At 38.6% G+C, this 24,719-nt stretch overlaps 1 protein-coding gene across 1 annotated transcript; it reads right to left on the bottom strand.

Annotated features, from left to right (window-relative positions):
• Positions 1-6,757: 6,757 nt before the first annotated feature.
• LOC127431226 (SREBP regulating gene protein-like) lies at positions 6,758-22,645 on the bottom strand. Its single transcript, XM_051681565.1, has 6 exons — positions 22,556-22,645; positions 22,125-22,281; positions 20,015-20,166; positions 13,579-13,695; positions 12,222-12,335; positions 6,758-6,841 (listed from the first exon to the last, which is right to left on the bottom strand). The coding sequence occupies exons 1-6, from the start codon at positions 22,643-22,645 to the stop codon at positions 6,758-6,760; spliced, it is 714 nt and encodes a 237-aa protein (XP_051537525.1).
• Between the last annotated feature and the right edge of the window lie 2,074 nt (positions 22,646-24,719).

Here is a 24,719-nt window from a genome sequence, read left to right as displayed (position 1 = left end):
TGCGACCCTGAATAGAATATGACTTAAGGGACAGAATACCTGCCCACACATGTATCACATACAAGACTCTCACATGAACTACTTCAAATGTGACATTGCATCTAAATTATGACAAAAATTCAGCGGTATGTGTACTTTTGCATAGGCTGCTTTATTTGTGAATAAGGTCCCAATAAAACCAAACTATGCAGCCGTCAGATTACATTACTGTGACATTTAAGGCAGTTAGCGCATGCAACATGAAATGTTATTACAGTCTATAGCGTAACTACAGATTATTACTAATAAGTAAAATCAGGGGCTTCACAGGATTTTATTACACAACAAGATCAGATCTTGCATGGGGATACACTGAGTAATAAACAGTGATTATGCTGAATAGCATCTAAAACATTTCATATTTACCTACCGCCAATTAAAACATGTTCAATCTTTAAATTAAACATGACATGTGCATGACATGTGTGGCCTATCAGCACAAAACATCATCCACAAAGTAGATAGTGGAGGTTTTATCGTTCTCTATTTTCCATTTTTACGTCTTAAGATTAATTCCAGTGTGTGAGATAATGAAGATATCAGTGATGATCCTGTGACTAAGCAGTCACAGGCATATAAAGGAGCATTGACTGATTTGACAATGAAACGTTATCATACTCTGAAGAACGAAGACTCTATCGTGAGGAGTAAAATACTGTGAATTTTATTCATGGAACCAAATACTGGTAAGTCTTGAAGTTCTTCATCATATTTTGTTTGAATGAATTAGTTCCTTATTTTCAATATGAATTAATGACTTAACACCAAAGATGCATCACACCAACCATTGTTCACTTTTCTTATTAGGACTTCTGAAACTGTGGACTTCTTTGGTGATTTTAAGCCTGACCATACCATACATATCAACAAATCGATGCACCATAGAACGCATTCGATTTACCAGATTGAAAATGAAAAATCTATTAAACTCATTTGTAAGTATTGATCTTTTCCTGTATTTGTCTAATGTAAATGTGAGATGAAAATGCTGATGAGTTTGCTCAAGAAATGCATTAAATGAATGCACAGTTTGTCCTGGGATTTGGGCTCTTAAGCCACTCTTAAAAATGCATGAATGTCATTGCATTAAATAACAAAATATCAAACCAAGTACCATAAGCAAACAAATGATGCTTGAGCTTTTCCTTAAAACTAAATTCAATTTTCTCAGATTACTTTTAACCAACTGGTGTCAAGATGATTTTCAGTGAATGTATGAAGTCAGCCAGAAAGTTCATATGAACAGTATCTTTATTGTTTATATTTGTTTTAGTGAAGTATTTTGCTTGAAAGAGTACTGAGTTATCTAATAGAATGACATTAATACATTTTTAAGTGTTGCCTAAGTTTACTTTTTGGGGCCAATTTAATGTTTCAGAAGTTTGTAAATGTAGTTGTAAATGTTTATATCATGGCATAAAAGTGATGCTTGTTGTTATGGACTTAGAGCAGCACTTTAATTGGAAAATACTCACTGTATTTTATTTTTAATTTTTGGAAGCACTTTACAATAAGGTTGTATAACATTACTAACATTACTTAGTAATAATAGTAATTTTGTATTAGTTATTAGTTACTTCTAATAGTAGTAATAGTTGACAAGACCTTACTATGGACGATACATTAACAGCATTTCTTAAATTTGGCTTCAGATTTGAATTTCTTCAAATACTAATACATTTTAAACATTAAAAGTTGTATACTTTAATATAACTAACATTAACATAACATTATGAACTAACATGAATAACAATGACCAATAGGTTGTTGAGGGCACATATGTAATAGCATTTGGTGCTACAGTAAATGTACACACAAAAAATATTTTAGCCTATTTTTTAAAATGTATGCATTTTAGTCTTAAATGTAAGTTTTATTCATTTAATTTTGTTAAAGATTACTCAATTCAATTTGATGGAATTATGTTATGAAACTGAAATGTGTCAATCTTAAAAATAGACTATATATATTTGAGTGTAATAAAGACCCTAAAGGTCCTATATAAAATAAAGGCCTTACACGTAATAAAAAATGTTGTCCTAAATGTTAAATAGGTCCTAAATGTAATAAAGACCCTAAATGTACAACGTGATCTCATGAGAACTGGAATGTACTCTTACGTAAAGTTTGGTACATCCTCTTACGTTTGCATAGACACCAAAACGTACAATATTGATGTATTGACAGCATGTAAACATCATCATTTTACATATTAACACCTATAGAAACGTACAAATGTTTACGTGTACTGTTTGAATTGATTAATATTGAATAATTCATAGAATTAATCAGTTAAATACATTTAGTTTATAATCATTGAGATTAGTTAAATGCCATCACATTTATTTCATGCAGTTGACATTATAATATGACATTTTAATGGTTTCGTTCAGTTCTGTGATTTCTGCTGCCCTATACGATGTTTTAAAGGATTATATCACTTTAACCAAGACTACACTTTCAAATGTTAAAATGAATATGAATAATGAAAACTCTGCAATCGTTTAATCATTTAATTTTACTTTTGTTTGCCATGGGACACATAAGGAGTTTTCAGAATATGCCAAAAAGCAAAATAAACCACAAGAAGCACCATAAAACAACAGTAAAATTAATCCATACGTTTGTTAGCTATAATCCAAATCTTCAGACTGCTTTCAGTGAAGAACAGACCCAAATTCAAGCCTTTTATTCAACGATGTCCATCTCCATCCATCGCAGCGCCGTCACACCCACTGTAACCATCAACACCTGTTGGTTTCGTTGTCAAAATTCAATAATTGCTGCCTCAAGCATTACGACCAGCAGGGCAGTGATGCTGAATGCTCATTGGCTCTCAAGTGTCTCTTGACCATTTGTGACATGCCGTATGCTGCGATATGTTTGAATGAGAAATGACAGTGCTGTTCTGGAGTGCATCAGGAGATTGCTGATTAATAATTATTATTAACAGCCATTAATAATTTAAATTCTACTAATTCTCACCTCACACAATGCTATTGTATGCTGTCAGGGAGCACATCGGATGCAGCGCATCACCCTTTGGACTACTTTTTACTAAATTTAGCTATTTTTCTGAATAAATGATTGTGATTAAATGGTTATGGTTAGGTTTAGGAGTAGGTGTGGGATTAGCGGCTGTAAAATATATATAAATGTTTTAGTGTCTATTCAAACGTAAAAACATGTACGTTTAATGTTACAAATATTAACGTACAAATAGCTATGTTTATTAATGAGATCAGGCTGAAATGTAATAACTACCTTACCTAAAATATATAATATCATTTTAGCAAATTTGGTATACATAGAGGACCAAAGGTTATTACATTTAGGGTCTTTATTACACTAAGTACCAATTATTAAATTTGTGCCCTCTACATAGTAGGCCAATATTTATAAATAACATTAACCAAGATCAGTAAATGACATAAAACAATTTGATCCTTGTTAGTTCATGATACCTAATGCATTAACTACTGTATGTTGGCATACAAAACCTTTTTGTAAAGTGTTCCCATTTAAATGTATTAAATTTTTAAATTTTTTGGTCATTAGGACTTTAACAGGGGTCTTTAGAATGAGCATTTCATATTGGGAATAAACTGATGCACATGTAAATGTTAGTTAAAAGGCTTTTGTTTCAATTTGTGTGATACCTCTGTCTGCTTCTCCTCAGATCAGTAAAAATGGACACATCAACTTTAAGCCTAAAGAAATTCCAGAGCTCAGTTTAAATAGCTCTGTTTCAACTAACGAGATAAAGCAGAAGGCAGACTGTGGACTTCAATACATGTATGATGCGCTTGAATTGATATATCACCACCAAACTAAACTACACGATAACAACACTGAAATTCAAACTGTACAGCATGAGTTAAAACGTACCATGGGCTGTTCTCACAAATGCAAAAATATGACAAAGGTTGTACCCCCTCAAGAAAAAATATTCAAAATAAAATGGTGGGGCCGCTCTATCCTTGAGGCATCTGTACACTTTCTGGATCAGATGATGGTCATATTATATGGCCATTTAAAACACGAAAGCCAGTTCTTGACCACAGCCTCAACTCACTAATGTAAAGATGCTAAAAACCACTCTGGAAAAAATTCATTCAAAAAATTTCATTTCAAGCAGTGACAGCAGCGTACCATGATGCAACATTATTCTTATTTTTGTATAATAATCATTAATGTACCTTTTATTTATCTCATATTAATTGAGAGATTGGATTATTTATACTTTTAAAAATGTATCACTGTAAAAAAAAAAAAAAAAAAAAAAAAAAAAAAAATCCATTATCTTAAAAAGGAAAATCAGTTTGGCTTTACAAGTCATTTCAACCCTTAAAAACTAGAAAAAAAAAAAAAGTAAAATAATGAGTTGAAATTATTTGTAAAGCCACATTGATTTAACTTTTTATTATAATAATTATTATTATTATTATTGTGTTATAACATAGGACTATTTAAATGAACTGCAACAAAAAGCTAAAAATGGATTAAACTTGGGTTTAACGTTCCTTTACATTCATTTAAATATAAACTTAAAATCTTGATGTTGAATTAAAAACAAAGTTTATGTCCATATTATTTCTCAACTGCCCTTATATTAATTCATGAAAAAGAAAGATCATGCTAATCAGGTCCTGTTATTAACAGAATTTACTGTATGTTCTCATGTTCTTACAATATTCATATTCATTTTTTGTACTGTTTACATTTGTACTTCTCAATTTTTTGTATTTCCATATTTGTAGTAAAAATATTGCCACTATATTTAACAAGAAAATAAAATGATGCTACTTTATCCATCTTGTATTGAATTGTATTATGTGACAACAATTTTAGTTAAGATTCAGCATTGTGAGAATGTTAATTGCGTAAGTGGGGAAGCAGGTGGCCGGCTCAATCTTATTGCTAAGTCTGTACAATGTAATACTATAGTCTCAAGTGACTGTAATTAATCAAACTGTCATATCTGGCTGTGAAAACTTGAGCTTGTTAATTTTTTTAATTTCAGTGCAGATGTTTATTTTTTTCTTTTGGAATAATCAGGATGATTAATTGCTTAATAGTAGCCATGTAGCCCCAAGTGACTGTTTTACTCTGGCCATTAGCACAGTCAAATTTGTGCATTCAACAGAAAAGTGAAAACTTTTAATTGTAATATTAAACTGGTAATTGGAGGTAAAAATACACTGTAAAACAACGTGCTTCATTTGCACCATATAAATGAACTTGTTTTATTCAAGTCAAAAAAATAAGATTTTTTACTATACTTCATAAAAGCGAGTGTTAACATAAAAGTTACCGAAATGACCAAATAAACCTGACTACATTAGGTTGCACCAATAAAATACATTTTAAAGAGTAAGATTAAGTAGAAATATATCTTTAAGGTAAAAAAAGTGGGTAGCATTCAAACCTTTTTTTCCTTCGGATGTAACATCTTTTGACTGGAGGGTAACCGTGAGACCCATTCTGATACGATACATTTCCTGTTGCTTGGATTTTAAGACGTCCCAACAAAGAAAATCTCTCAATGTTTAGTTAGTGGTCATCTTTTAATTATAACTACAACTTGATGATATGTGACCATTCGGATGTTTATCTTACACTACAAACATATACTTCCACTTTCATAAAGAATTAAAACTCCTGTTACTCACAGATTTCACAGTGAAAATTATCAATTGCATTCAAAACCTCATTTCATCATCAAATAAAAAGGGAGCGCAAAAGTTTTGAAGCCTAAGTACATTTGAGCAATAAAACGACAAACCAAAAATGATTTCCATACTTTCGGTGGGCTAGTATCTAATTACTCTTCCTATGTCTGACTTGCTAAAAATCATTTAAAGTGATAAGTGTCATTTGTTTTGATGATAAAATACTTTTCCCCAGTTTAATGTGCACAGCAGCTATAAGTGAGCCATTCATGGGAATGTTTGGGAAACCCCTTTAATTTGTGCAATTCCATGCTGCTTGTAGCGTAGAAATGACACTCACACATTTAACTTGCCTCAAAAATAAAAATGTCAAATTTCAAAAATCATTTACTCACCCTCATGTTGTTCCAAACACATATAACTTTCTTTTTTACATAAAAGGAAATGTTAGGAATGCTAACCTCATTCATTATTCACTTTCACTGCAGGCATAAAGGTTTAGAACAACATGAGGGTGAGTCACTAAATACAGAATTTAAAGCTCAGTTGTAAAGCCACTGAAAATCACATTTACTTTATTAAATTAACATATAGCAGTTCACATGCTGGTTTTACACATAGATCTGAGTTCACATTGAATGTTCCACAATCCCTGGGGTCGGAGGGCACTGTCAAACAGTCTGAGGTGATGTCCATGAGTGCTTTGAATCATTTTAAACGTGAATCAACAACACAATGCCTCTGGAATTCCACCCTTGAAATTCCTCCCACAATAAAACAGTCGCAATTAGCTTGGTGTCCTGCATGTCCTAATTTTAGCATGACAAGCATAAAAATAACTGGGCGGAACAAGATGTTTGTCATTGATGAGGTAAAGAAAGGTATTATGTACATCTGCAGTGTGAACTATGATGTCTCTTTCCAGTTTTCATGATTGTGCGCTTAGATTTTTGTTCATTTCGGTCCATCAGGACTCCTGAGAATACCTACAAGAAATCTCCTTAATTTTTTGAGCCCATTCTCGGGTAAACGAGTCTGCAGCACGATCACCCAGGCAGTAGTTCTGGTGGACTCTCACCGTAGCAATACTTCGCCTGGGGGTTCCTGTATGTGTTTTCATGCTGAACACTCTGAAACAAGACAAGAACAGTAATAACTTGATTTTGCCTGCTAAAATTACTGCGATTGAAATGAAGACAACACATGAATATTCGACAAGGAATTTTTCAGCGCTCAAATGAAATTCTGTCATCATTTTACGAATTCCCATGTTGTTCCAAACCCGTATGACTTTCTTTCTTGTGTGGAAGAATGTACTGGTCCATAAAATTACACAGAATGGGAGCTTACGGGGGCCTGGGTAACTCAGTGGTAAAAGACGCTGGCTACCACCCCTGGAGTTCGCTAGTTCGCTAGTTCGCTAGTTCGAATCCCAGGGCGTGCTGATGACTCCAGACAGGTCTCCGAAGCAACCAAATTGGCCCGGTTGCTAGGGAGGGTAGAGTCACATGGGGTAACCTCCTTGTGGTCGCTATAATGTGATTCGTTGTCGGGGGGGCGCGTGGTGAGTTGAGCGTGGATGCCGCGGTGGATGGCGTGAAGCAACGCGCTTAACAAGCCACGTAATAAGATGCGCGGGTTGACGGTCTCAGACGTGGAGGCAGCTGGGATTCATCCTCCGCCACACGGATTGAGGCGAATCACTATGCGACCACGAGGACTTAAAAAGCACATTGGGAATTGGGCATTCCAAATTGGGAGAAAAAGGGGAGAAAATCCCCCCCAAAAAAAGAAATGAAAAAGAATGGGAGCTTACAAGTTTAAAAAAAGAAGTCATTATATATACAGTATATATCACCAATGGCGTGAGTTGGGGGCGGGACTATCTGAGTGTCTGAACAACAGCAGATGAGGGGCGTATTCAGAAAGCCGTTTTGAAAACATTGTTTATTTTTGCAATTCCATTCGGTGGCGCTAGTGTCACAAAAATTACATACTTCAGCTTTAAGTATGCAGAACGGCTACTTAGGTTTACAATGTGCTGCCAATGTGCTGACTAAGTAGCCGTGTCTGTGTTTGTGAAGACACTTCTAGACTTACTCAACGAACCGCAAGTTATTACTTTTATCATGTAATTACTAACTGGATGCTCATTTGACAATGTGTAGTTAAATATACACATTCAGAACAGCATTTTGTTGTAATAAACAGTCCTTAATGAAAAGAAAAACATTAAAATTGTATTTAAATATCATGCCAGAGGGGCTTCCTCAAAAATACTAAATGAATCGTTAATGAACACGAATTTTAACTAGAAATGTTAATTCCTTGCATTCCCATCCCTACTCTATGGAGCCCCTAAGAGGACAGGGCTGGAATTTGTTTTCTGAAATACTTTTGGGTGCCCTCGCAATAAGTTTTACGTTCCCTTGCAGTAGTTTGCATTCCCTCGCAATAAGTTTTGCATGCCCTCACAATAAATTTATGATGGTTTTATTACAGAAACCATATTTTAACCTTTATATTCGAAGTTAAACCATAGTGATAATTCAGGAAAATTAAAACTATAGTAATACAAATCAAAATATTGGGGTTATTATGTTTTTTCTATACAAATACCATAGTTTAACTATTGTAATATTGTAGACTGTAGTAACAATCGTTTTTGGCAGAAACCATTTTTCTATAGTAATATTGTAGTAACTATGACTGTTGCAGGCTAACCATTTATTTTATTTATTTTTTGGCGGAAATCATGGTTTTACTATAGTAATATTTTAGCAACTATGAAAAGTCAGTTAAGTAACCATGTTTTTTTTTTGGCAGAAACCATGGTTTTAATACAGTATACTGTATCCGTATAGTAACCACGGTTTTACAATGAATTAGCCATGGTAATTCTTGTGGTTACTATGGCTTTACTACAAATACCATGGTATTTGTAGTAAAACCATAATAATCACAAAATTATGATTTTTATTACCATAATTTTCATTCCCTATCTGTCACTCACTCGACGTTGGTGTCGATGTAGTGATACTAGGGGTCACTCTTGGGAGCCCGAGACACCTATGGTCTTTGATAAAAGGCCAATGAAAATTGGCGAGTGGTATTTGCATGCCACTCACCCGGACATACAGGTACAAAAGGAGCTGGTATGCAACCACTCATTCAGATTTTCTCTTCGGAGCCGAATGGTCATGCTCATTGAGCTGAATATCACTGTTCATTCACCTCTGCTGGATCTGACGGCGCATTTCAGCGGCTTCTCCTCCTCTGCACTGGTGCACTGCAGAGAACGCCCCTGGGTGCTTCAGCAGAAAAACTAGAGAGTATATTTTCTGAAAGAGTATTCTTCCCCTCTAAAAAGAGTATATTTCTCTAAAAGAGCGCACACACGGAACGTCTTTTTAAAGACGCGTCTTTCTAAAGATGCCTTTCCGATTGTGTGTTATTCCTGGTTGCGGTCGTTATCTCTCAACTTTGGATGGTCATGATCGCTGTCTTTCGTGTCTGGGTGCGACCCACACGGAAGCAGCGTTTGTGAATGGTTCATGTTCTCACTGCGAGAACATGACCATGGCAACGTTGTGGTCACGGCTTGCTTTCGTAAGAAAGCAAGCCACCCCAGCGGCTCCCCACCTTGGTCCTTCTACATACGGGTATGAGGTCAGCGCGGCTAGCACTGGGGGCGATTTGGGGACCCCAATGGGATCGTCTCCGCCGGGTATCCCCCCGTGGACCTCCCATTCCCCAGCACGCTCGTCTGCCCCAATCGGGCTTCCGGATGAGTTCGCCGGCTCGCCTCACGGCGAGTCTGGCTTCTTGTTCGGAGCTCGCGAAGATGATGAGCTCTCGAGCGCAGCATCGGAGAGTGGGCTTGTCCAGTCGGACGCAGAAGCCTCAGCTGGGCTTCCCCCTTCGGGGACGATCGCCCAGTCACAGGCCGATGCCGAAATGACGGACATGCTTTCCCGGGCGGCCGTGAGCATCGGGCTAGAGTGGAACCCTCCACTCTCCCCTGAACCCTCACGGCTTGATGATTGGTTTCTGGGCTCGCGGCACCGCTCAAAGCAGCTGCGCCCCGCTCCAGTGCCATTCTTCCCGGAAGTGCATGAGGAGCTGACGAAGTCGTGGGAGGCACCTTTCACTGCCCGGCCCCGACTCCGCAGTTCCCCCGCTCTCACTACCCTTGATGGCGGGGCGGCCAAGAGCTATACGGCGATTCCCCCGGTGGATAAGGCACTCGCGGTGCACTTATGCCCGCAGAGCGCCGCCACCTGGCACTGTAGGCTCACGTCGTCCCTGACGGCTAAAGCTTACAGTGCTACTGGACAAGCCGCCTCTGCCCTTAATGTGCGGACCTCCGCTTTTAATTCCGGGAACGCGGAGGAGCATAAACAAGCCAGTTATGCCCTCCGAAAAACTATCAGAACCGCAAAATGCCAGTACAGGAGTAAGATTGAAGGACAGTTTAACACCACCAACTCTAGAAGCATGTGGCAGGGAATTAACATCATCACGGACTTTAAAGGGAATAAAAACTCCGGCATGAACACCGCTGCCTCTCTACCGGATGAGCTAAATACTTTTTATGCTCGTTTCGAGGGAAATAACACCGCCCTCGCGGAGAGAGCTCTCGCGGCTGAAGCTACAGAGGTTAGTTCACTCTCCGTCTCTGTAGCGGATGTAACACGATCCTTCCGATGGGTGAATATCCACAAAGCTGCTGGCCCAGACGGCATTCCGGGGCGCGTCATCAGAGCGTGCGCGAACCAGCTGGCTGGTGTTTTTACGGACATTTTCAACCTTTCCCTCTCTTTGTCTGTAGTCCCCACATGCTTTAAAACATCCACCATTGTGCCTGTTACAAAACAATCAAAAATAACTTGTTTAAATGACTGGCGTCCTGTTGCTCTGACCCCCATCATCAGCAAATGTTTTGAGAGACTAATCAGAGATTACATCTGCTCTGTATTGCCACTCTCTCTTGACCCGCTGCAGTTTGCTTACCGCAACAACCGCTCCACTGATGATGCCATTGCATCTACAATACACACTGCTCTCTCCCACCTGGAAAAAAAGAACACTTATGTGAGAATGCTGTTTGTAGACTACAGCTCAGCATTCAACACCATAGTGCCCTCCAAGCTAGATGAGAAACTCCGGGCTCTGGGCTTAAACAGCTCGCTGTGCAGCTGGATCCTGGACTTTCTGTCAAGCAGACACCAGGTGGTTAGAATAGGCAGCAACATCTCCTCATCACTGACCCTCAACACTGGAGCCCCGCAGGGCTGTGTTCTCAGCCCACTACTGTATTCCTTGTACACACATGACTGGGTGGCAACACATAGCTCCAATGCCATCATTAAGTTTGCTGATGACACGACGGTGGTAGGTCTGATCACTGACAATGATGAAACAGCCTACAGAGAGGAGGTACACACTCTGACACACTGGTGTCAGGAGCACAACCTCTCCCTCAACGTCAGTAAGACAAAGGAGCTTGTGGTGGACTTCAGAAGAAAAGACAGAGAACACAGTCCCATCACCATCAATGGAGCACCAGTGGAGAGAGTCAGCAGCTTCAAGTTCCTGGGTGTCCACATCACTGAGGAACTCACATGGTCGTTGTGAAGAAGGCTCATCAGCGCCTCTTCTTCCTGAGACGGCTGAGGAAGTTTGGAATGAACCGCCACAACCTCACACGGTCCTACACCTGCACTGTGGAGAGCATCCTGACTGGCTGTATCTCCGCCTGGTACGGCAATAGCACCGCCCACAACTGCAAAGCACTGCAAAGGGTGGTGCGAACTGCCAGACACATCATCGGAGGTGAGCTTCCCTCCCTCCAGGAAATATATACAAGGCGGTGTGTGAAAAAAGCTCGGAGGATCATCAGAGACTCCAGCCACCCGAGCCATGGGCTGTTCTCACTGCTACCATCAGGTAGGCAGTATCGCAGCATCAGGACCCGCACCAGCCGACTCCATGATAGCTTCTTCCCCCAAGCAATCAGACTTCTGAACTCTTGATCTCCCACGATCAAAATACATCAGCACTGCACTTTATTACCCTTACTCTTATATCTCACACCGGACTGTCATAAATTATATTATTATTATTATATTATGTTCTCTCTTAACAACTGACTATCAACCGACAGCCTGAATGTCAATACAGTACAATACTGTACATTCTATATATATATACTTTTTTATATATTTTTATTTTTTATTTTTATTGAATAATGTGTATCTATATAGTGCGTATTGTATACTGTACAGTGTATGTTATTATTTGTATACTGTTGAGTGTAATTATGTGTATAACAGATGTTTAAATTGTGTTGTGTTAATTTGATGTTATTGTAAATTGGTATATGTCTCATCACTGTCACGACTGCTATGTTGATCGGAACTGCACCCAAGAATTTCACACACCATTGCACTTGTGTATATGGCTGTGTGACAATAAAGTGATTTGATTTGATTTGATTACGACACTCACCTGTGAAGAAGTGCGACATTTAGCCAGACACAACTCAAAATGATCTTCCACTGCAGTGAAGAGATTCTGGAACCCTTCTGCAGCTCGATTTAAAAATCGCTCCAGAAGAGGTTGCTGTTGGGAACAGAACAGAAGAGAGAGGTTATTTTGTCTGAGGGGAATTTTCAATGTCGATGACCTAATTTGTATTCCACATCGAGTGATCATGAAATCAGAATACTTAACTTCTTACACTTTTGTCAGAATAGTGTCATCAACATAAAAAAATGCAGCTATCATTTATAGCAGTGTTAATCACAGATATTTAAACAAATAAAGTTTTGCGTAATTTCAACAACAACTTGAGCCTAAAATTAACACCCGACAAGCACCAAATGCAGTGAGTAATGAGTAAAAACTGGCCAGCCTTTTTTTTTAGGAACTGCAAAATACAGGGTTGCTGCAGCATATTTAAAATCAAATGAAAGACTTTTTAAGACCTTTCTCAAGACCTGAACAAATAAAATTAATACTGTTTCCCCATACCAAAACAAACCCACACAATCTCTTATTTAAACAGGCAGGGGCACACATTCAACATGGCCTTAACATCGCTTATTAGTATAACAGGGTAGGCCATATGCAAGTTTAAAATACTCAATACATGTTTTCCATATATATATCACATTAAAATTGGTTTATGTACCATTATATAAATAGATACAAATTAGAGGCTGACCGATATTAGATTGTGTTCTGTGCTTTAAGTGGGCGGGTACCTGCACTTCTCTAATTTAGTCAACAGAGTACCGGCAGTTTTTCTTGTGTACCACCACTTCTCAGAGTTTCCCGGTACGATGTAGAGTTTTTATTTAATGTAAGTCAGTGATTTGATTCATAGCGTGGAACATTTAACTTTAATTCTCCCATATATAGCCTCTCGCTTGCTCATTTCAAACAACTGGTATTTTCACCACTCTCTACTAAATGTAACAATACTTCATTTGAATTCCATGCTATCATTACAATTTTTGTCAACTATCGCCCTCAAAGTCAGCTGGCTAACTTTTTAGAGGAGCTGGATGTCCTGCTATCCTCCTTTCCCAAAGATGGCAGGCCACTTGTCCTTCTTGGTGATTTCAACATACACCTAGACAAGCCCCAGGCCGCTGAACTTCATGCTCTTTTGGCCTCGTTTAACTTGGAAAGACTATGCAATACCACAACTCACAGATTTGGGAAACCAGCTGGACCTAATTTTTACACATAACTGTACCACCAATAATATTCTTCTTACTCCTTTACATGTTTCTGATCACTACTACATTTAATTCAAAATGACACTCCCGTCCAGGGCTGGATTAGTAATCTGGCATACCGGGAATTTTCCCGGTGGGCTGACGCACTTTGGAGCCAATCGGGGCGGACCGGCCATAGGGAGAACCGGGCGGGCCGGTGGGCTTGCTGCGAAACGGGCCGAATGGGCCACGATAAGCTGAAATGAGCCACCACGTTATGCAGAACGGGCCACAAAATGGCACCGCGATATGCAGAAAAGGACAGCTCAACAACTTTTGGGCCAGTTTCTATGTAAAATCCTGGGCTGATTTCTCTTCCCAGTCCACCCCTGCTCCCGTCAATACTAACACAGACTCCCCCTCTGGTTTCCTTTTGCCGTAACCTCCGTTCTCTTTCACCTACCCACCTTTCCACTGCTATCTCTATCTCTCTGTCCTCGCAACATTTATTTTCCACCCTGGAAGTAAACAGTGCAACAGATACTCTATGTTCTACTTTAACAACCTGTCTAATCTGTCCTCTCTCCTCTAGACCAGCACGTATGACACCACCCAACACCTGGCTCTATGATGTTCTTCGTGAACATCGGATTGACCTCAGAGTGGCAGAGAGGAGATGGCGGAAATCTAAAGATCCAGCAGATATGAGTAAGTATCAGTCTCGGCTTGCTTCCTTTTCTGATAACTTTACATCTGCAAAAAAAGTCTTATTATCAGGACAAGATCAACAACACCACAGGCACTCACAGCCTATTCAGGACATTTAACACACTCCTCTGTCTTCCCCCTCCACTGCCTGTCACCTCACTGACAGCAGATGTCTTCACAACTTTTTTTACTGATAAGGTTACAGCCATCAGCAAAACATTCTCAGCACCACACCCTCTCAAACACCCATCTCCTGTATGCAGCTCTTCTATCTCTATGTTCTCTCCTCTGACCGACACTGAGGTCTCTAAACTCCTCCTCTCCAACCACCCCACCACCTGCCCCCTTGACCCTATTCCTTCCAATCTTATCTAAGCCATCTCTCCAATCATTCTACCTGCACTCACACACATAATTAACACATCTCTACTTACACTTTTTAAGGAACTTTTACCACTGCATTTAAGCAGGCTCGAGTAACTCTACTGCTTAAAAAACCTGTGCTTAACCCCACACAATTAGAACATTATAGACCAATCTCTCTCCTCCCATTCATGGCGAAAACACTCAAAAGGATCAGATCAGATCTCGGCCTATCTCTCACAGAACAAGCTGCTGGATCACAATCAGTCAGGCTTCAAAAGTGGACATTCCACCAAGACTGCCCTGCTGTCAGGCGAGAGCTGGATCTAGATCATCCGTCCTTATTCTACTGGGCCTATCTGCAGCCTTTGACACAGTCAGCCATCAGATCCTCCTGTCCACCCTATCTACTCTGGGCATCACAGGAACTGTGGTTGGCTAGTTCAAGTCCTATCTCTCAGGTCTTTCAAGGTAGTTTGGAGAGGTGAGGTGTCAAAGTCACACAAGCTACTTACTGGGGTACCTCAGTGCTCAGTGCTTGGACCATTCTCATTTTTTATTACACAACATCACTGGGACCCATCATTCACGCACATGGGTTCCCTTACCATTGATACACAGATGAGACACAGCTCTACTTGTCTTTCCAGCCCAATGACCCCACGGTGATGGCTCAAATCTCGGCCTGTTTGGCAGACATCTCGGCCTGGATGAAGGATCATCACCTACAACTCAACCTAGCGAAAACAGAGCTTCTCATCTTTCCAGCCAACCCTGCTGTTGAACACAACATCTCCGTCCAGCTGAGCTCATCTACAATAACACCTTCCAAACGGTCAGAAATATCGGGGTAACCATCGACAACCAACTCAATTTCACAGGCCACATCTCAAAAACAGCATGATCATGTAGCTTTACATTCTATAACAGGGGTGTCAAACTCGGTTCCTGGAGGGCCACAGTCCAGCAGAGTTTAGCTCCAACCCTAATTAAACACACCTGAAGCAGCTAATCAAGGTCTTCAGGAGTGCTTGAAGATTACAAGGAGGCATTTTGAGCAGGGCTGGAACTAAACTCTGCAAGGATGCGGCCCTCCAGGAACTGAGTTTGACACCCCTGATCTATAACATCAGAAAAATAAGACCCTTCCTCTCAGAACATGCCACACATCTCCTTGTTCAGTCACTTGTCATAACTAGACTGGATTACTGTAATGCTCTTTTAGCCGGCCTTCCTGCATGCGCAATTAGGCTTCTGCAAATGATCCAGAATTCAGCAGCACATCTGGTCTTTAATGAACCAAAGAGAGCGCATGTTACACCACTTCTTGTCTCACTACACTGGCTGCTGGTTGCATCATGTATCAAATTCAAGGCTCTGATGCTGGCATACAGACCAGTCACCAGATCTGCTCCAGCTTACCTAAAATAATTTCTGCAGAGATATGTTCCCATCAAAAGCCTACTGTCTGCTAATGTGCAGCGCCTTGTTGTACCAAAACAAAGAGGCACCAAATCACTTTCCCGGACTTTCGGCTTCACTGTACCTGGTGGGATGACCTTCCCAACTCAATCCGTGAAGCAGACTCACTCTCTGTCTTCAAAAAATGGCTAAAGACACATCTTTTCCATGAGCACTTGAGTGTGAGAATTGCATCAGAATAATAGTATGCAAGACAGATTAGAGTGCAACAAGAATATACACCGAAAAGCCACAGCATTAAAACCACCTGCCTAATATTGTGTTGGTGTCATATGGGCTGGTTTGAGTATTTCTGTAACTGCTGATCTCCTAGGATTTTCACACACAGCGGTCTCTAGAATTTACTCAGAATGGTGCCAAAAACAAAAAACATCCAGTGAGGGGCAGTTCTGTGGACAGAAATGCTTTGTTGATGAGAGAGGTCAACAGAGAATGACCAAACTGGTTTGACCTGACAAAGTCTACGGTAACTCAGATAACCGCACTGTACAATTGTGGTGAGAAGCATAGCATCTCAGAATGCTATTCTGAGATATGGGTTGGCCCTGTTTTGGCAGCACGAGGGGGACCTACACAATATTAGGCAGGTAGTTTTAATGTTGTGACTGATCTGTGTATATATATAAATTCTTGATGAACTCTAATCTGTCTTGGATCCTATTATTCTGATGCAGATGAAACTTTGTAATGCAGCACTTTTCATACTAATCCTTAAGATTATTAAGATTGTGATGTATTATTCCTCTTTTGTAAGTCGCCTAGGTTAAAAGAGCCTGCCAAATGGATACATGTAAATATACATCGACAGCTCATTGTGACCACAGTTGTCAAACTCCAACGAGGACAAAAACACAATATCAGCACCAATAAATAAATGTAGTCCATATGACTTGTGTACATTAAAAAAAAAAAAAAGATTACTGTAGCGTGTTTAATTTACTTAATTAAAATCAACGAAAGCAACATAATTCTAGAACATTTTGTCACAACTTGATTTCATTGTGTTCCAGTCATTTAAATTAGTAAAATGGAAGTTTACCTAATCCATTTGAGTTGGCACTACATAAATGTTAATATAGCAATGATGAAACTAGGCAGGAGATTTCCATTTCCCAGCATGCTTTGCATAGGACTCGATAGGATGAGTAAATGTTAAAATGAAGTGTTATTTTATGTTTTTGTGCAAGATGAATATAAAGGGGCTACTTGTTATAGTTTGATTTTTTGTTAAGTTGAGATTTAGAAGAGTTTCTGTTATATTGGAGTTTTGGGGGTTACCATTATGGTGAAGAGTGGAGCTTGAGGAAATTGCTTGCTCGCTTTGAGCAATTTCTGTGCTAACCATAGCATAGTTAATAAACTACACTTTGTAGTGCTTCTAACCAGCATGTATTTAGCATGCTAACATTAACTTTAACTAGTAAGAAATAAAAAGAGATTTATTTGAGTTACATTGACATGTCTAATTTTGTTGGTTTCACCCAATTCAACTAGGTTCTTTCTACAAATAAAATCTGTGTTGAGTGTTGAGATTACATAGTTATTTTAAGTAAGAAACTCATTTCAAACACATCCACGATTTCATCAAATTCAGCCAAAGTGCTATTTTTTGAGTGCGCTATATTCCAAGTCTTCTAAAGTCACATGAGAGAAATTTGAAAGCTGTAATGGAAAGGACGATTTTAATTTATGGTGTTTTTGGTCCTTTTTGGAGACTGACATCCCATGTTCACTGTGAATTTTTGTTGTATAAAAATTCAAAAATTCTCCTTGTGTTCCAGAGAAAAAAATAAGAGTATATGTGTTTGGAACAACACAAAGCTATGTAAATAATGACAGAATTGTCATTTTAGGATGAATTAATTATTCCTTTAAGTCAAGGAGACTTTTTTTTTTTAATCTTTCATGCACTATATGGCCAAAAGTATGTTCATCAAGCACAGTTGGTGTCCACAAACTTTTGGCCACATAGAGTAAGCGCCGTGAGTGAATCAAAGTGACTATCGTGTGTTTTCTAACCACTTTCATCAATGGAAAATTAATTCTCAGAAATTTAGCTACAGATTTTTTTCTTTTACTTTTGCAACTACAGAATATGCTGACACAAACCTGCCATTGACCTCACTTAACGGAAAATAAAACCACAATGAGTGTTAATGTTTTTGTAAGCAGTGGCTTTTCACAGATGACTGGAGAATGTATGATACTGTGAGTGACCCAATGACCTGCACTGTTTGCCACAAATCTGCAAGGGCATAACTGCTAAATACTTCCATTGCCATTGGGACAAAAAGTATATATTTTTAAAGAAATAATTCAAGTTAATTTATGACACAATTTACATCATTATTAGTTCCTGGATTGTTTAAACGTATTTCAAATACTTGTACAACCCCACTTCCGAAAAAGTTGGGACAGTATGAAAAAAATAAAAAAGAAGGAGTGATTTGTAAATTATATTCACCCTTTGCTATATTGAAAACACTACAACTACACATTATATGATGTTTTTCCTTGTGAATGTCATTGTTTTTAGAAAATGTACAGTAATTTCAAATAAGATGATTGTAACACACTCCAGATAAGTTGAGACGGGGGCAATTTAAGACTAATAACAATTTGACGAGTTGAAAAAAGGCGATGTGAAACAGGAAATGTTAAACAGTGAGGCAATTGTGTCATAGTACTGTATACTGTATAAGGAGCCTCCAAAAACAGCCTAGTCCTTCAAGAGCAAGGATCGTTCAAGACTTGTCAATTTGCCAACAGATGCTTCAACAAATAATCAAGCACTTTGAGAACAATGTTCCCCAAAGACAAATTGGAAGGATTTGGGGCATTTCACCCTCTCCAGTGGACAATATAGTTAAAAGATTAAAGGAATCCGGTCACATCTTGGTGTGTAGAGGGCAAGACGAAAACCACTTCTGAACGTGCGTGATCTCTGATCCCTCACACATCACGGTCTTAAAAAACGTCATTCATCTGTAATGGATATCATGAACATGGGCTTGGGATTATTTTAGTAAACCTTTGTTAGTCAACACCACTTGCCACTGCATCCACAGATGCAAGTTAAGACTTTACTATGCAAAGCAGAAGCCATATATCAACACTGTCCAGAAGCTCTGCTGACTTCTCTGGGCTCAGTCTCAATCTTAGATGGAAAGTAGAATAGTGGAACTGTGTTTTTTGGTCTGAAGAGTCCACAGTTCAAAAAGTTTTATGTTATGTTATCCGGGCCAAAGAGGAAAAGGGCCAATCAAGCTGTTATTAGCATCAGGTCTAAAAGCCAGTGTCTGCATGGGCCAGGGGTGTGTCAGTGCCCATGGCATGGGTAACTCGCTCATCTGTGAGAACACCATGAATGCAGACAGATGTGTAAAAATTTTGGAGCAACATATACTGCTATCCAACACCGTCTTTTCCAGTTACGTCCCTGCATTTTCCAGAAGGTCAACTTCAAACCACATACTGCCCAGATTACAAGTGCATGGCTGTGTAAGCAGAGAATGTGGGTGCTAGACTGGCCTGCCTGCAGTCCTGACCTGTCTCCAGTTGAGAATGTGTGGCGCATTATGAAGCACACCATACAACAACGAAGACCCCGTACAATTGTGCAGCTAAAGACCTTCATAATGGATGAATGGGGGAAAATTCCACTTTCTAAAGTTAACAAACTTGTGTCTTCAATGCACAAATGCTTAATAAGTGTTATTAGAAGACATGGTGATGTTTCACAGTGGTAAACACTCAACTGTCCCAACTTTTTTGGAGCGTGTTGCAATCATCTGATTTGAAATTACATTTTCAAAAAACAATGAAATTCACAAAGTAAAACATCATTTAATGTGTAGTTGTGGTGCTTGCAATATAGCAAAGGGTGAATATAATTTACAAATCACTCCTTTTAGTTTTTATTAGCATTTTTCATACTGTACCAACTTTTTCAGAATTGGGGTTGTAATTCAATGGTTTGAGATGTATTGAGAAAACACATGTAAAATATATTGTCTGAAGTACCTTATCAGGCTGGAGGCAGCAGGAGACGCAGAACTCGTAGACACTGCAGCAGCCACTGGCCAGACAGCTTTTACAGACATACTGACTTGAGCTGGGAGCATTGACATTACAACATCCATTTACCAACAAATCCTTCCTCTCACACACATAACCTGAGGATAAAGAAAAACAATTTCAATCTCATGTAAACACATATTATATCAGCATAAGCAGAGGCGCAGGAACATATTGAAAATCGGGGTTGAGGGACACATTTAAAACATGGATCTTTGGAAATTAATGATGCCCAAGCCATGGCGCAGTGGTCAGTGTTCAGCCATTGTGCTCTCATGGGGATACAGGTTGTGAATTCAAACAGCATCATTTCCCAACCTCATCCCCCTCCTATCCCAATAATTTCCTTTGATTCTTAACTGTGCTGTCCCATAAAAAGCTAAATGTACCAAAAATTAGAAAGCAATAATAATCTTTGTGACAAAAGTAGACATATGTAAAAGGAACAACTGGAGGGACACATCCACTGCTAGGTATAATGATTGCTGTGACCATGTATAAGCCACAAATGATCAAACGATTTAAAATGTAGCATTGTAGGAAACTGTGTCTACTGCCATGAGGAACCTGGAAAATGTTTCCTGTTGACAAAATGTATCTCACCTTGTGAAACAATGTCCCAAAAATGAGTAAATATAAAAAATAAAAATAAATAATAACATGTCTAGGTCATATTTCACCCAAAAATTAAAAGAAAAAATAATAAAGAATATTTAGCATAAAGAAAATGAACCTATTTTTTATTTTTATTTTTTTTAATTTTTTTTGCATTGTGACAATTAAGCATCCGCCCATACTCATTAGTGTAATGCAAAAAAATCTCACTTTCACTAATGTCATGCAAAAAAAAAAAAAAAAAAAACAATATATTGTTTAAATTGTTAAGTAGTTTTACATTACATCACGGTAGTATTTGCTATAATGTATTTATAAAAATTAATTAATAATTTTATTTATCACACATTTTGCACATATACAGTGAAATTCTTTTTTTTTTTTCACATATCCCAGCTAAGCTGGGGTCAGAGTGCAGGGTCAGCCCTGATACGACACCCCTGGGGCAGATAGGGTCAAGGGCCTTGCTCAAGGGCCCAACAGTGGCATCTTGGCAGTACTGGGGCTTGAACCCCCAACCTTCTGATCAGTAACCCAGAGCCTTAACCGCTGAGCCACCACTGCCCACCACTTTAGTTGTTGCTGATTGTCATGAACATAATATATATACAGTGAATATGTTTTGTTTTACAATATTTTGGTTTTCTTTATGCAAAATAATACAAAAAAAATGTATTGTGATTTTGGGGTGAAATATGTGAGATTCTATGGAGCCCCTTAAAGGGCATGATTTATTTTTATTTTTTTTATAGTTTTGCGTGCCCTTGCAATACGTTTTGCGTGCCCTTTGCAATAAACTTACCATGGTTTTACTACAGTAACCATATTTTAACCATGATATTTGTAGTGAAACCATAGTGATAATACAGGAAAATGAAAACAAAGGTGATAAAAATCCTAATTTTCTGTTTGTAATTGTTTTACTATACAAATACCATAGTTTAACTGGTTTTACTATAGTAATATTGTAGACTGTAGTAACCATAGTTTTTGGTGGAAATCAAGGTTTTTCTATAGTAATATAGTAATAACTATGATGAGTAAGTAACCATGTTTTTTGGCAGAAACCATGGTTTTAATACAGTATCCATATAGTAACCATACCTTTATTATAGATTAACCATGGTAATTCTTGTGCTTACTATGGTTTTACTATTTGTAATAAAACCATAATAACCACACAAGTATGATTTTTATTACTAGTTTCTTTTTCCTGTATTATTACTATGGTTTTACAATGAATATCAAGGTTAAAATATGGTTCCTATAGTAAAATCATGGTAAATTCATGGTATATTCATTCCTGCACTGTCCTCTTAGGGGATCTGTAATTTTCACCCCAACACTTGAGATATAACAAAGCACATAATACAAAAATGTCAATTATAATCTTAATAATTAAATCAGTGCACACTTATATTTGGCTGTCCGCATCATTTACCCAGTTCATCAGTGAGGAAGCTCTTTCCCTGAATGGAGTTTCTGCACTGTGAGATCTGTCTGCTGCTGTTGCCCAGGTTGAACTTGACCTTCCACTGGATGTGATGATCCGAGTCCCTCGCCTCCAAGAGGTTCCGATCACGGATGGTTCGCTCCTCCTGTTCACATCACGTCACATGCAAAACATTGTGCCTTAGTAACTGTACATTTCACCACCTTTTAAAATGTTAAACAGAATGATAGTCTCAGTCACCATTCACTTTCATTGCATTTTTTTTCATTTGTTCCATGGAGGCAAGTCATACGTTTGAGGGTGAGTAAATGGTGAGGTTGATTTTGTTTTTGTTTTTTTGCTGATATTGGAAGCATATAATATAAGGAATCTTTATCAATTTTGTCTATGATGAATACTAAACAGTTATAGTGACTGACTGATATATCGGCCGGTTTTTTGCTTTTTTTGTTGCCATTTTGAATAATCAACATCGGCCGATAATTGTGCCAGTTGGCCTGAAGTGCCATTTCCAAAATAGCAACAGCCTTGTCAATGAAAGTGCACATTTTCTGTTTTCAAATATTTCTTTGTGAATTTTGAGTAATAAATATTGTGTAATTTATTTGACATTGACATTATTTGATGTTGTAATGTTGTTTTAATAATGTTTCATGTTGTAATATTTAAGTTCATTTAAATATTGTGTGCATCTAGTTTTCTATCATTAAATTGAATAATATGCCATTATACAGTACATTCAGAAAGTATTCAGACCCCTTAATTTTTTTTTTCACATTTTGTTATGTTGCAGCCTTATGCTAAAATGCTTTAAATTATACATTTTTTTCACATCAATCTACACTCCATACCCCATAATGGCAAAGCAAAAAACAGATTTTTGATAACTTTGCAAATTTATTGAAAAGAAAAAACTGAAATATCACAATGACATAAGTATTCAGACCATTTGCTATGACACTTGAAATTTAGCTCAGGTGCATCCCATTTCTCTGGATCATCTTTGAGATGTTTCTACACTTCGACCACCTGTAGCAAATTGAATTGATTGGACATGATTTGGAAAGGCACACACCTGTCTATATGAGGTCTCACAGCTGAAAATGCATATCAGAGCAAAAACCATGCCATGAGGTCAAAGGAACTGCCTGCAGAGCTCAGAGACAGGATTGTGTCGAGGCACAGATCTGGGGAAGGCTACAAAAAAAAAAGGTTCCCAAGAGCACAGTGGCCTCCATAATTCTTAAATGGAAGAAGTTTGGAACAACCAGGACTATTTCCAGAGCTGGCCAAACTGAGCAATCGGGGGAGAAGGGCGTTGGTAAGAGAGGTGACCAAGAACCTGATGGTCACTCTGGTTGAGCTCCAGAGATCATGTGTGGAGATGGGAGAGACTTGCAGAAAGTAAACCATCACTGCAACACTCCACTGAACTGGGCTTTATGGCAGAGTGGCCAGACGGAAACTTCTCCTCAGAGCGAGACACATAAAAAAGCACCTAAAAGACTCTCAGACTGTGAGAAACAAGATTCTCTGGTCTGATGAAATGAAGATTGAACGTTTGGTCCCAATTCCAAGCGTCATGTCTGGAGGAAACGAGGCACCATTCATCACCAGCGCAATACCATCCCAACGGTGAAGCATGGTGGTGGTAGCATCATGTTTTTCAGCGGCAGGGACTGGGGGACTGGTCAGGGTTGAAGGAAAGCTGAACGCAGCAAAATACAAAGATAACCTGGTCCAGAGTGCTCAGGTTCACCTTCCAACAGGACAATGACACTAAGCACACAGCCAAGACTATGCAAGAGTGGCTTAGAGACAACTCTGTGAATGTCCTTGAGTGGCCCAGCTAGAGCCCGAATTGAACCCAATCGAACATCTCTGGAGAGACCTGAAAATGACTGTCCACTGATGGTCCCCATCCAACCTGACAGAGCCTGAGAGGATCTGCAGAGAAGAATGGCAGATATTCCCCAAATCCAGGTGTGCAAAGATTGTCGCATCATACCCAAAAAGACTGGCTGTAATCACTGCCAAAGGTGCTTCAACTAAGTACTGAGTTAAGGGTCTGAATACTTATGTCAATGTGATATTTCAGTTGTTTCTTTTTAATACATTTGATCAAAAATCTGTTTTTTTGCCTTGTCATTATGGGGTATGGAAGGTAGAATAAAAAAATAATAATTTAAAGCATTTTAGCATAAGGCTGCAACATAACAAAATGTGAAAAAAATGAAGGGGACTGAATACTTTCTGAATGCACTGTATATGACAACACCCATACTGCTATCTGTATATTGGCCAATGAAAAATATAACTATGTTATAATGTTTTGATTAGAGCCTGACCGATATGGGATTTTTGCGACCGATACTGATTTTAGAGGGGGAAAATTCACAGACTACCGATATGGTGACCGATATAGCTAATTTTTTAGCTGGAATGAAAACAGACCTTTTTTATGTGGATTGTGCACCGATTTTGCACCGATATGACCATGCAAAGGTACTCAGAAGGCTGCTTTCTTAAACAAATATTTTTATCAAAGAACATTTGACATTATTATTATACATTGTCAACAAA

Source organism: Myxocyprinus asiaticus, chromosome 3, assembly GCF_019703515.2.
Source record: "Myxocyprinus asiaticus isolate MX2 ecotype Aquarium Trade chromosome 3, UBuf_Myxa_2, whole genome shotgun sequence".
In the NCBI taxonomy this organism is placed as follows: domain Eukaryota; kingdom Metazoa; phylum Chordata; class Actinopteri; order Cypriniformes; family Catostomidae; genus Myxocyprinus; species Myxocyprinus asiaticus.
The sequence above is the reverse complement of the archived record's forward strand: the minus strand, read 5'-3'. Positions and strand labels throughout refer to the sequence as shown.

Excerpts from the sequence above, each read along its gene's own strand:
- LOC127431226 (XM_051681565.1), bottom strand. The coding sequence starts at position 22,645 with ATGGCACTTCAGGCCAACTGGCACAATTATCGGCCGATGTTGATTATT. Across the intron at positions 20,167-22,124 it reads CTTCCTCACTGATGAACTGG|GTTATGTGTGTGAGAGGAAG; the intron begins GTAAATGATGCG and ends CTTTATCCTCAG. Across the intron at positions 12,336-13,578 it reads GCCCACCGGGAAAATTCCCG|CAACCTCTTCTGGAGCGATT; the intron begins GTATGCCAGATT and ends TGTTCCCAACAG.